At 35.2% G+C, this 13,423-nt stretch overlaps 1 protein-coding gene across 4 annotated transcripts in view; it reads right to left on the reverse strand.

The window, feature by feature from the left end:
* Window positions 1-246: 246 nt before the first annotated feature.
* The window catches only part of RAB28 (RAB28, member RAS oncogene family), a 71,179-nt gene continuing 58,002 nt past the window's right edge, over window positions 247-13,423 (reverse strand). Inside the window, exons 5-8 of one of the 4 annotated variants that reach the window (XM_074147663.1) lie at window positions 11,642-11,745; window positions 8,684-8,761; window positions 2,193-2,293; window positions 247-1,240 (exon numbers count right to left, since the gene is read on the reverse strand). In XM_074147663.1, coding sequence (XP_074003764.1) covers window positions 2,198-2,293; window positions 8,684-8,761; window positions 11,642-11,745 — 278 coding nt within the window. In that variant the 3' untranslated portion in view covers window positions 247-1,240; window positions 2,193-2,197. Of the gene's footprint in view, window positions 1,241-2,192; window positions 2,294-3,387; window positions 3,449-3,899; window positions 3,963-4,261; window positions 4,318-8,683; window positions 8,762-11,641; window positions 11,746-13,423 lie in introns of those variants that run through there. The other 3 variants (XM_074147662.1, XM_074147664.1, XM_074147665.1) reach the window with 3 other exon arrangements.

Consider the following 13,423-nt stretch of genomic DNA (forward strand, 5'->3'; position numbering starts at 1 on the left):
CTTACCATTTTCACTTGTCATATACAAGCTTTCTTCACTCAGGCTCATTAATTTTCTAAATCTCCAAATATTTTGCTGTACTTTATAAGAAAACACATTCTGGAGTTCAAACAGGAAGATTTCTAGTCTGGAATCAAGTTGGCTTAATTTTTTTTTTTTTCCTTTCCTTAGCTTTCTATTCAGATGTGCCAGCAGAGAACTGTATGTCTAAAAGAGACCACTAAAAAAGAAACAGAAGAGAAATGTGACGATCACAGAGCAGAGAGCTCTTTATTTGTCATTTACTCTGAACTAGAAGGAAAAGAGCACCAGGCCAAAAGTCATTCAGTTTGTTATTAAAAATGACTGATCCTAATTGATCTATCAACAGTTTCTAATGCATGCTGAATATATCACTCAACATTTACAGCCCAAACTGTTGACTGAGGTTCATCCATATTCATGAAGACATATGAGCATATCTACTACTGCAAGAAGAAATGCTGATGTGGTAACAAAAATACACAAAAACAGTAACATTTTTCAGAGCATCCACGGAGACAACTTGAGACTTCAGAAAAGTAACTATTTTTATATTACAGCTTTATTTCAAGTACTGTTTCTTACTGGATACAATTTATACTTTTTGCTCTATGTATACATATTAATGGAATACTTTCCAAATTATCCCTAGATAAAATATATTATGTGCTTAAAATTATTCCAGCAATAGCTTTTCCAAGTTACGTTTTGCTGAGTGTTAGTTCAGATCACAGGGGAAAAACAGAGAAAAAAATTTTAAAAACGCTTTGGCAAAAACCGTTTCATAGTGATGTCTTCCGAAGTATTTTGAATGCAGGACTTCTTCATCCATTTTTATTCTGGTACCAGTCAAATAGATAGGAGGAAACATATAAACACAGTTATACTGCTTTATTTAAATATAATTTAAAAGAATATAGATCTTATTTTTTCGAGATGTGTGGTCTCACGTTTGAATGTCGGCCAGTCAAAAAACTGCCCACTGCTTCGCAACGTACAACGGCGCAACACGTTTTTGAAACCTCTAATTGCATTGTTGCGATGGTCACTGTTAAAACAAAGTTCCTGGTAATCCCAGAGCCTGCGTCGAGGCAGGAGGACCACCAAAGGTATCGAACCAGAGAAGTCACTGAACTGCACACATTGAGCTTCTAGGAGGATTAACGGTTCTTGTCACAGGCTCCTGACTGTAGTTGACAATATCTGCCTTCACCACCCTCTGTCATAAAAGAAAACACAGTAACAATCAGAAAATGCAATCTTCATGCTGGCAAAGCATTCAACAGATATTTTCCTATGAAATAGGATGGAAAAAAAATAGACAAAACAGACATTGTTTAGGGTTTTTTTCATTACCTTATAGAAAGTCTTATCAGGTGCTAATTCTTACTCTAAATACCAGTTTATCCATACTAAGCAGAAGGAAGTGCCTTCTTGTAGGCAAAATCTTGTAGGTTTTCACAACACTACAAATGGAACATGCCTTTTTTCCCAAAAGCAATGAATAAAGTTTTACTTCTATGAAAAGTGTTTTGTACGGAAATAATAAAACAATATTAGTTTATAGAGACTATGGTATGCATTCTTTAAGATTAACTGCCTAAACTGTAATTGGAAATTGTACATAAATTTGTCTTTCCGACTATTCTCGAAGCACTTCACAGGAAAATATGGACAGAATACAAAGCAAGTTTCAAATACAACCACATTTCAAAGAAGCTTTGCTAGGCAGACCGACTAAAGACTAAATGAACAGAAAAAGAAACTCTGCATCCCATAAATATTTATTTTCTAATACAAATTCAACAGATATTACCCATTCTATTTACAAAGCATTTGATAAGACTGTTGGTCTCTCCTATGCGAGGAGAAGAAAATGAGATCCCAATTTTGTGCCCGTTTCTGAGGCGGCTATGTAACGTTTTGACTATACAGCACTGGAGGGCCTTCATAATACAGTAACATGAAGCACTTCAAAGTTTCTATGAACTATCTGGTTATTAGAAACACCATATAATTGTACAGATAGTTCCAAAGTAATATGTTAAGTATTACCTGTGCTTACAGATAAAAAAAAAATATATATTTTTCCCATAGAGGTTACTGTGACAGTTGCTACTTCATGTAAAAGCAACAAAGCTTGAAAAAAACCCCAAGTTTTCCATCAATACCTGAACTACTGCATCGAGCAGACTTTGCTCTGGCAGTTGGAAGTGTTGTGATGTTGGTTATCTTCTTCAGGATATTTCACTAGTCCTGCCCTGACAACATGCTGTTAATCATGTAGTAACGTAATGGATAGAGGGCAAGGAGAAGAATGAAAAGCAAAAAAAAAAAAGAAGAGAAGGAAAAAAAAAAGGGAGATTGATCAGTAGCTGAAAAGAATGAATGAATGACATAAAAAGACTATGCAGAAGCAAAACAAAAGCACATACAAGAGCAACATGTCTAGGTGGAACACTATCAGCATCAGGGCTGCTTCTCAAACTTCTCCAAGGACATGCCCTTTCAAAGCACCGAAGTGAAACATTCATACATGCAATCAACAAAAGTGTATTAAGGCAAGAGGAAGGACAGAATAAAAAGGCAGGCAATTCAGTGGAAGAAAAGACGGCAATGGCCTATTCCTTTATGTCTAGAGTACGGAAATATTACGTTCGTCATCTTCCCATCAACAACTGCAACAAGTGCATTAGACAGACACATGCATCTTGCCATTACATAACTATCGCATTGTAACCAAATATATAATAAAAAATAAATTTTGTGACATAAATTAACAACATCTAAGTGCTGTAAAGCTTTGATTTTTCTGTACTTCATGTAAGAAAATAAAAGGCTTTCATTTTTCCCTTTAAAGACAAAGCAAGCTTTCAACAGCTTTCTCACTATTAATACAATGTTCATGCAAAGGGGAGAAACATTCATAGAACAATTTCAGCAAAGAAGTAACAGAGGAGGTAGGTCTGCTACGAAAGACACCCTCAACCAGTTTAATAATTTTTTCTTAAATATTTCAGTTTTTACACAACATATTTTCAAGATTAAAATGAATGGATAAATATATAAACACTATTATTTTAAAGGAAATAACACATAAACTGGATTATCTTAATATATAAACAGTGTATATTAAAGATTACCTCTGTAAATGAAACCTATATGTCAAACAAGCAACAATAACTGAATTGGCTGGTAAGGGATCTGGATTTATTAGCTGCTGATGTACTCTTCTTGAGTTTAACTGATCACATTCATATTATCTTATCTAGTGGACAACACTCATGATTTAGTGGACTCCTGGCCTGATGTTATCAAGGGAAAGGTTGCCAAATCCCATGTAAGGCGCTAGTAGGAGTTTTAGCATTAAACAGTGTTATCTGACCTCACAGGACCTAGTTTCTTCATACTAATCTTTTGACTAGAGCTGGGCGGGGGGAGAAAAAAGTCTTGCAATCAGTAGGCAATTAATTGTTCCTCGAAACAGTGGTCTAAATCCCACACCCTGTAAACACAGGCAGGTTAGTGACCCATGCTTAGGCACGCTGTAGCAAGAAACTGACTATCATAAATTACTTGGATTTTCAAAAGGAATTTCATCTAAATAAGAGTAAAAATATACCACTGCAACATTTCTTCTATTAACTTCCTGGTAATTAAAAACTTGGGCTTTGTATCAGTTTTGATACAAAGTTTCTGTGTCAGGCATATCACTGTAATGGTTCAAACCACGTCAATAATAGGAAATAACCTTTCTTGATGCAGGTGCTCCAAATTCCAGATCTGACTTATCTGCCAAAGGTTTTATTGTACAAAGCTGGCGCACACACCCTCATTTGCTGAACTGGCATTTAGTTAAAGAGAAAACTACACATCACTTACAAAAATGCTAGCTCTTGCCAATGCCAAGGAACAAAGCTGTACCCCATGCAGTTTTTACACTACGGTTGAAAGTAAAAAATATAGAAAGAAAAACATTTGATTAGTAAAGGAGCTATTTCCTCAAATTTCACCAGACCCTTGCGATTTTGAGGATTGAAAATAAGTCAGGATCTGCAATTTTCTTACTTTGGAACTGTTTCACTTCAAAAACATGCTCTACTTTCCGGTCACGCATAAAGAGTAATCTAGTTCTTTGTTTCACCACAGTTTTGGCCAAATAAAGGTTTGATTAACATTCATCTCAGCATGTTAACAGACAAGGCTTAGTAGCTCTAGCTGAGATAGTTTAAAAACTTACCACCCCCAAACGTCTGTCCTATTCCTCTGCTGGAGATGACTGCTGCCAGAGGAGAGCTGGTGGAATGTAATGTGTACTTGCACCTCATCCGCTTCAGCACAAAGTCTGGCAGCTTCACTTTAAAACAATTTTCAGCAGCAGTTTAAGCTAAGCTGCTCGACTTCACCCTGATGTGGCCAAGGCACACCATCACCTTCCATTTTCTGATTCTGCTGGGGGAGTGATAAATTCCAGCAAAAGGGCAGTAACAAATAGCTTGGGTTGCATTAATATCTTAAACTGCTGCAGCTGTTTTGTAAAGCAATGCATGGTAAGTAATTAAATTTCTAAGGCTTGCCCTTGCAGTTACTTAACAGAAATTTTGCTGTTAATTTGAAGGGGACCAAGAACTCCATCCACTTCTCACAGGGGCTTCTGAGTTCTGCCACTCATCAAAGCTCAAAAGTCATGCCCACAAATTCATACAAGTCAAAATAATGTGTTTGGGATTCCTGTTACTTATTTCTAACCACCTGTGAGTCACTTCTAAGATCTTCCTAGTGACTGTGACAATTATAATTGGTTTTAAACACAAGAAATATGATCTTCAGGCATAAAATCAACAATGCAAGAAATAATTTTTAAAGTGTATTTTCAATATTAAGCAATCAGTAATAATGAAGAAACACATAATAAAACACTTTCACATATAACATTTCACTCTTGGCATTTTCACAAACTCAGTATTTCATCTTTTACTCTGCTACCACCTAGACTGATTGAAGATGATGAAGATGATGAAGACATCTGATGTTCTCTGACAAACATATTTAAGCAACAACCTCCTCATTTTTCAAAATGAGGAAACCTCACATTACAAAAAATATGGAAAATACAAAGATATAAGCCAGCATGTAAATAATGCACATTTGTAAAAACTAAAATCTATTTTACTCTTGGTTTAAAAATTAAACCTAAGTCAACACATACATACTTACTGATGTAAGGATGAGTAACGCTATTGTACTTCTTTTATTTATTTCTTTATAGCATTTATCTAGTATCTATCTATCTATCTACTTTTATAGTCCAATGGCTACAAATTTTAAGGAACATATTCATATAACTGTGCCACAATTTAAGGAAGCACTGTGCCCATTTTAGATATGTGGGAAAAAAATGAAACAACCAACCAAAAAAAATAACAACCCTCACCACCACCACCCCACCACCCCCCCAACCAAGGAACCTGTACCTGTTGTACAAAAAGTGTGTGGTAAACCAGAAAGCTAGTAACGGCAACATCATCTAATACCACCTCCTTCCAGCCAAGAGACCAGCTCCATGCTTTTGGGAAACAGCATCAACACATTACTTCAATTAGCCTTTTCCACTGAAGACTAATAAATTCCTCTCAAGAAATGTCCTTCTATTCATCTCCCTGAGGATATGAAGGTTAAAGTTTTCCTTCTCCAATTTTATGTAGAGATTTTACCTTTCCTATCTTAAGAAGTGACCAAGGTATTTGGTTCCATACAACAATAAACCTTAAGATACAGCTACCAGACAGATACTCGATGATCTCAAAGGTCCCTTCCAACCAAGTAGATTCTGTGATTCTGTGAATTCCCATTGGTTTCTCACTGACTTAAATTTGGGCAATTCCTCTGGCCCGCTCAAATATCGCTCTGAAAGGAAGCAAATGTTTCACTGGTAACAAAGAACTACTGCCTGTTAAGAATAGACTGAAATGACACTTGATTAGCAGAACCTTGCAAAGACAGGCAGCTGCTTTCCAGCTCTCACTCTTCAGCTACATGCCCAGCGTGGCACCACACAGTGACTTCTGCTCTACCTCGACAGCGACAAGTTGCTTTTCTGTCCATTTACTGGCTTTGTTTCTACTTTTGTTGTTGTTTTGTTGTTGTTCTTGGTTTTTCAGAGAGCTTTTAACTTTTTTTTTTTACCATTATAGCTTGGATTCACATTACCAGTAATGTGTGAGTTACTGTGAGTATTTACTTTATGCATATTAACTATTTATAGGCTATTGCTAATGCAATTTGCATAATATCAAATTTGTCTGATCTACATATTACATATTCCATTGAGCTGCTCAACAAAATTAAAAATTGTAATTACAATAGTAAGGTAGGAAGAAGCCTACTTAAAGTGGGTACCAATTTGACATACAAAGTTATGTACTCAAGACAGGGCTACATAGAGGTTCTTAATTTAAAAACAACGTAAAAATAGACACTTTCTTTGGAAAGATACAATTTTCTGTATAACCCCACTTCTCATACTCTGCTTTTAATTTAAGGCATTTGCATATCTACCTACAAGCTTACACGTGAGTTACCAGAACACAACACCACACAGGACAGAGAGGTCTAAGACTGATGTTCCAGTGCTAGCTACAACCAAAGAAAAATTAAAGAACTCTTTACATGCTGAATTATTTATATGCAAATAATCATAGAGCTCAGAACAATAGATGGATGGTGCCTTGGGAGTAAAAGATCACTGAAAAGACAGGATATTTCTCTACTTATAAATGACAGCTTTTCGGATCTCCTTAGCTTTGCTTGTTGAGTATGCACTACAAGCATATTTTACCATTTTACTGTTTGCAATACAGTTTTCTAGTTAACCACTTCAACACAGATTGTAAACACTGCCGTGGCAAAACACTTGCCAAAATTACACGTTTATTGTATTTTCAAAAAGCAGGAGACCAAGCTGTACATAAGAAATGTTTTGCCTTTCTTTTAAATAAACTTGTTGACTTATTTTGTGGTACTGGCTTAACATTGGTAGTAACTAGCAGTTCCAGCATATTACACAGCGAGAACAGCTACCTTTTGGTCCAATAAGAAAACTTAAAATAAGCATATTGTAATCTCAAACGTCATTATATAGGAAGGGTTGCTGCAGTAGTATAATCTTTGTTTTGGAGGTTTCTGAAACTGGATTTGTATAAAATCTTTTTGGTTTAAACCTATGCACGCAGTCTTCCTGGCAGGAAAATTATTTTTAGAAGCAGGAACTAGGAAGAAGGGAGTGGTAAGGGAAAAGGGTTTACATTAGAAAACCTCTTGCTCAATTGCTTATTTGAACAATTAAAACATTTTTGATCTCCTAACGCACTGATAAAATCTAAGTGACTTCCAACTCTGGTAGATACAGTTAAGCAAGTACTCACATTTTAATTAATATATAGTTATAGTTCAAATTTTGAAAAAAGTGAAAACATCTTTTCCTCACTAATTCATAAGGCAATAAAACAACATTCTCATTAGAGCTATTTTGCATACATCAATTACTGAACCGCATGAACTGCAACAAAGCTCCGCTACAGTTCAGAGCGGGACACGGAGCAGGGTTTCACCATGCGTTCATAGTGAAATCACTATATTCACACCCCTAACTCACTGCTGACCAGTACAACAGAATGGGGGACAACCTTCTTGATGACCTTCCCACCTAATTGCTGGGAAACATTCTCCTCTCTCTCAGCCCTTTCTTACTGCAGAGGAAATGTCACAAAATCCCCCAAGATAACAATAACAGAAAGAACAAATGACAAAATGCAACAGCAGAAACTATGCAGCTTCTTTAGGGATTATTTGGGACTGGTACAGTGAGAAAATTAATTGCAGATGCCAGGGAGCCATAATAGCAACCCATACGCAGCATGATTCCACAGGTCTGCCCGCTGTTGAGAATGGCTATGTCGAACCAGAATAGGATTCATTTCTCATCTGCACATCGGAATAAAATGGGAAATAGTGACTACAAAGTCAATATTCCTTCTCTGAGGCAGACAGTCACTATTGAGGAAAGTGTTCTTGTCCTGTATTATACAGGCACGGAACGAAAACTAAAATCGGATATTAACCAAATGCAGGATTTGACACAGTTAATTCCTGATTCTGTGACTGAAAAATATTTTTTTCCTGTGTTACTACAATGAAGTTTGATTTAGAACATGTCCACTCACAGAAGCTTATGCCTTCTATGTAGTGTTCTAAAATGAAATTTTTTTTAAAATATGTAAAGAATTAAAAAAGAACAATTATCATAAAAAGTGTGTGACATCAATGTACAGTAATTAATGTACATACAAGAGTGTCTCCCATGATACCTGTATATGAATACGTACAGAGAGATTTTTAACTTCTAAAACAATTTTAAGTACTATTTTTAAACAAACAGCCCTCACACTAAAATTTTTTCCTAAGTTTTCTTGTTTCAGCAAGTTTATCATGATGGATAAATAAAGAATTACTATATTTTTAAAAAGCTGTTGTGAAAGTCAATAATTGTCTTCAGAACAACAGCTACACCTTGCTTTAATGGACAGTTACTAATTTGTAATAAGATTGTTTTATTAACACTAAATAAAATACTAAGGAAAAATATGTATTTGTGGAAAATCACCTGTGATTGTTCCAATTCTGCTTTGTTTAATTTGATGCCGAGTATGTCAGCAGCAATTCTCTGAAAACACAGGAAGACCTATGGAAAAAAATTAAATTGCATTTAAATGATTAAAAACAGACATCCTTGAGGTTCTTTCAAATATATCAAACCATCCTTGAACTGTAAACAGTGAGATATACAAAATTATGACCTGTGCAAAACAGATCTGAAAATAACCTCATCTGGTACATTCAATTTTGTTTAAAAATTGGAGAAAATAACTCAACAATGGTACAAGGAATGAACAGTATGCTGGATTGTTAAGCAACACTTCTACTCTGCCTCCAGAGACCTAAGTTTAAACAAGCTTTTACACAACCCACCTCTCAAATACTACTCTCAGTGCTATAAAATATGAATAAGGGTATTCACTAATGTTTAGCACAAAAATATATTACCAGGGTATTGTGCAACAGTGATGTAAGCTACTGAGAACAGAACTGTGCATCAACATCACCAAAATCTCTACTGCATACATTTGAAAAACATTAGCAATACGAAAGCCAAGCAATTATACATTTGTTCTGAAGAGTCTTCCAAAACATTGTGAGTGTTATACTGAGCAGAAGTCATCTAGGAAACAACGACGATGGTGCATGGCATACACTAGCCCAATAGAGTTAAGACTTCGGACATGGTTTGACAGATAACACAGGGTGTCAATACTATCTTAAATAACTCCTTTACTTCATTCTCAATCCAGTCCACGAATCTTCCTGTTGGGGCAGCTGCATTTTAAATGAGATTAAAGAACAGAACAGATGGTAAAGAGGAGCAGCTCAAGCTTGCACTGCTGCTGAACACTGTGTTGTCAAGCTACATACTATATTTTATGGTTATTCAACTGAGCTCACAACCTGAACTACTAACAAACATTCCTTCTCATCATGCAGCTGCCACCCCCGAAAGGTAAGGCCTCTGTAAGTGCTTTTAGTCATTTGCAATGAAAATTCAAAAAGATACCATTTACACATTTTTTTCTTACATCTGATATGGAAACCAGTCACGAATTAGCGACACAACCAACCAGCCATAGTAGCTTCCAAAATAATTTCTCTTCCTCTAATTCCTTGGTCTAGTAGTGGTCTATTCTCATAGCATCCACACAGCAAGAAAGGAAACCCTGACCAGGCTTACCTTTTCCCGAGACCTGCTTCAAGCCACAGCAGGCTCTCAGGTGTACTGAGCTACCTCACCTGCCAGGAGGATGCTTTGTGCAGAAAACATCAGGCACGAGTTCAGTGCTTAAGTTATGCGATTTGATGGACAGTAAGACAGTTCGCTGTACTAAACCTTTCATGAAAGTTTTTCTCCCCTGAGGACACTTTCAGGCTTTTTTTTTTTCCTGTGTGCATAAAATTATCTTTTGCATACAAGTCTGTTGGAGGAATCTGAGGTAAACAAAACAAATCACTTCATTTATCTTAAGTGAGTATTTAAGACTCCTCTACTCTATATCCACAGTAGCAATGGATGGCCTCTTCTTAAATCACTGTCTAGGGTAAACACCCTGTCTTTCCTGCACAACCACCCAAATACATGAAGAATTTAAAAGGTCAGTGTGCAGTAACAGTGAAAGAGGTCATTTGAATCTATATTGAAACTAAAAATGAATTACTGTGAACTACACCTCATACCTTCTTTTGCTAGTAGATATTTAAACAGAGATTTCTGGTTAATGCTTTCTAGGCATATTCAGATTTACTTTTGTTTTTAAACAGCAAGTTTAAAAAAAGCACAATCAGTATATATAGTGGGATGCTGCTGTAATTCATGAATCCTTTCAAAATATTCCCTCATAATTTACAATGTCAACCTTGTAAAAAGAACTGCTTTTTCTTCCTATTAACAAATCCCACAAAAAGGTTGTCTCCTTGAGAAAGGAATATGTTTTATCAAAATCACACTTCATTGACTGAAGTATTATAAAATTTTTCCTTGTTTCTAGCATAAAGAGCTTGAATTCTCACACTTAAAACAAAAATTTATGCCAAATGTTTAACACAAACTATAAGGAGAATCAGAATTCACTGCATTTGTAACTGCAGTATTGTTAGACTTTACAGAATAACTATTTTCTTATAAAATTAGGCAGTCCAATGTAGAAGTTTCATCAAAGATCTTAAAACAAGTGATTCCATTTGTGTTACAGAATTATACTTCCATATAATTGAACATGGTCTTAACATTCAATAATATAAAAATAAACCATGTTGTCATAAACAGGAGACAGATACCGGACTGTTTTATGGGAATGACAAAGTCTTTAGGCATGTGACAGAAATGAAGCAAAGTAATACAGTGTGATTAAACTTGACTGATATAGTCAACTGAAAAAGAACCTTTTCTTCCATAAGCTTCCAACTAAAACAAATAATCCAGTTAGCTCAGAGTCAGAAGATTGTTCAAAAATGTGCTCTGCAAAGCATTACAAACTCCAGAATGTTCACATTTCAATGGACCTGCAGAGAGTGTCTCTCTCATGGCTCAGGACCCATATTAAAAACTTTGATCATAACAGGGTTTTGTGACATTATCAACTCTTGGAAATTGCTATACTGATGGTCCATAGATGGGACTCCACATGGATTGAAGGAATACATTTAACTACTGGCTGACAGCAGAGGTCCAGCTGGGCTCAGTTCTCACGCTGATGAATAAGCTAGACCATTTCCATATTAAAATCTATACCTTAAACTGCAAATCAGATGAGAAGCCACTGTTAATTAATAAAGAATATATACACTTAGGTCTATTTTTCATTCAAGGAGGTAGGCAAAAAGGGCCTGCAGCAAAGTTCTCAATAGTTTGATATGTGAAGTATAATAAAGCTGTTATATCATATAGCAGAATAATGATTTTCTTAAAATAAAAAACAAACAAAGAATCTACAAGGATTTTCTTCTTCTTACTTACAGAATCTCCTGTCTTGGCTGACACAAAATGGCTACTGAAATTGTTTTCCTGACAAAATCGTTGGTGCTTGTCAACTTTCACTGTGCGCATATGCTCCAAGTCAACTAAAAATAAGTTGAAAAAAGGAAAAATTAGTACAATGAAGCCCATTTAGTTACCTGTCTTAGAAATTATTCATTGGAAACACATCAGATGTAACCTTTTCCTTTACAGATGCATGCAAATACAAATTTCTTTCTTTTTATAATAATTTGTCAAAATAAAAATAACTAATTACCTTAGATTAATTTTATTTGCAAAACTAAAAAGAAACCACAACTAAAATTATATGGTCAAATGCAACAAATTCATATCTGAAATAAAGGACAAATTTATTTCTGGATACACACAAGAAATTTCTAACAACTTTACTGCTAACTACATACAAAAAGCTGAGACAGAACTGAATTTTGTGCATTCTGTTTGCGAGCATGATACATACTGGACATTCCAGTGTAACCTAAAGACATTTACAAAATAGTGTTCACTGAGCACATAGAAAAAAATATGTAGATTCAGATAAGTAGAAAATGTAAATGAGTTATAAAGAACTTTTATTGCAGAACACGGCAGAGAGAAACATTCACTATATTTAAAAAAACAGAACCAAGTAAAAACATTGATGGTTATTTACTTGTATATGAAGTTTCCAATTCCACAAAGGTATGGTTCAGAAAATTAAAAACAGTAAAATGCATATTTCACGAGTCACAGGCATTTTCATTTTTATCATTTTACAACCATTGGAAGCAGAGCAAAGCTTTCAAATGGTATTTCATGTCGAAAAGCACTAGTTGCTTCCAAAACAACATGGAACTCAAGTCTTGCACAGGTTTTATTGTGTACATTCCAGCTTCTCCAAATCTGATCCTAAGGTAACTGGAAACTATATTGAACAGTTTCTCTTTTTATTGCATTACAGTTCCTATAAGGGTGTTGACTCAATGCCGTCAAATTATAAGGCAAATATATTCAGAAGGATTTAAGGACAACCAGGCTCTTTGAGTCAATACAGGAAAAAAAAACTTAAACTGATTTCCTGAGGAAGGGACCCAACTGACTTGTAAAAACTTGTAAATTTGCAAATCTAGTAAGCCTGCATAATAGTGTCATTTGATTATCAGCTGAAAAAATGCTCTCCTACTACATAAAAGGCTTTATTTTAAAATGATATTGGAGGTCTTTAATTTGTAGGCTCTGGAGATTTTCTCTTGGAGATTTTTAGTCTAACAGGGGATTCCTACACCCCATTTATACTGCTTACCTTGGTTAATGTGGAGTTTTTGCCACATATTACTGTTCCTTGTACATCAGTAAGGCCTTGTTTATAAGAACAGGCCTAAAATCATCCAGTTACCACAGGCATTAATTTGCGAAGGACTAAAATACTAAGCTGTTAACACTACTGTTTGTAGTACAGTTTTTCATAACACTAAATGTAGAATATATATAGTTCCACAAAGAATAGGAACGACAAATACATTTAGTAAGATAAAACCTAAAAGTCAATAACAATTTTGTTAAGAACTCATGCAGTCTACATGACAGCTACTTAATTTTTTTCCTCTGAAAAATAACTACCAGGAGAGAGCCTCTGTTGAAACGCCTTTAAGAATAAAATACAGCACGCTGCCTAAACCATATCATTATTAACTATTATTTTTACTCTTTACATATTAGCTTTAAGTGCAGTCTGGAAAACACAACAGTGAGATTACTCTTTGGGGAAATATAAATATATAT

This window comes from Numenius arquata, chromosome 5 (assembly GCF_964106895.1).
Source record: "Numenius arquata chromosome 5, bNumArq3.hap1.1, whole genome shotgun sequence".
Lineage (NCBI taxonomy): Eukaryota > Metazoa > Chordata > Aves > Charadriiformes > Scolopacidae > Numenius > Numenius arquata.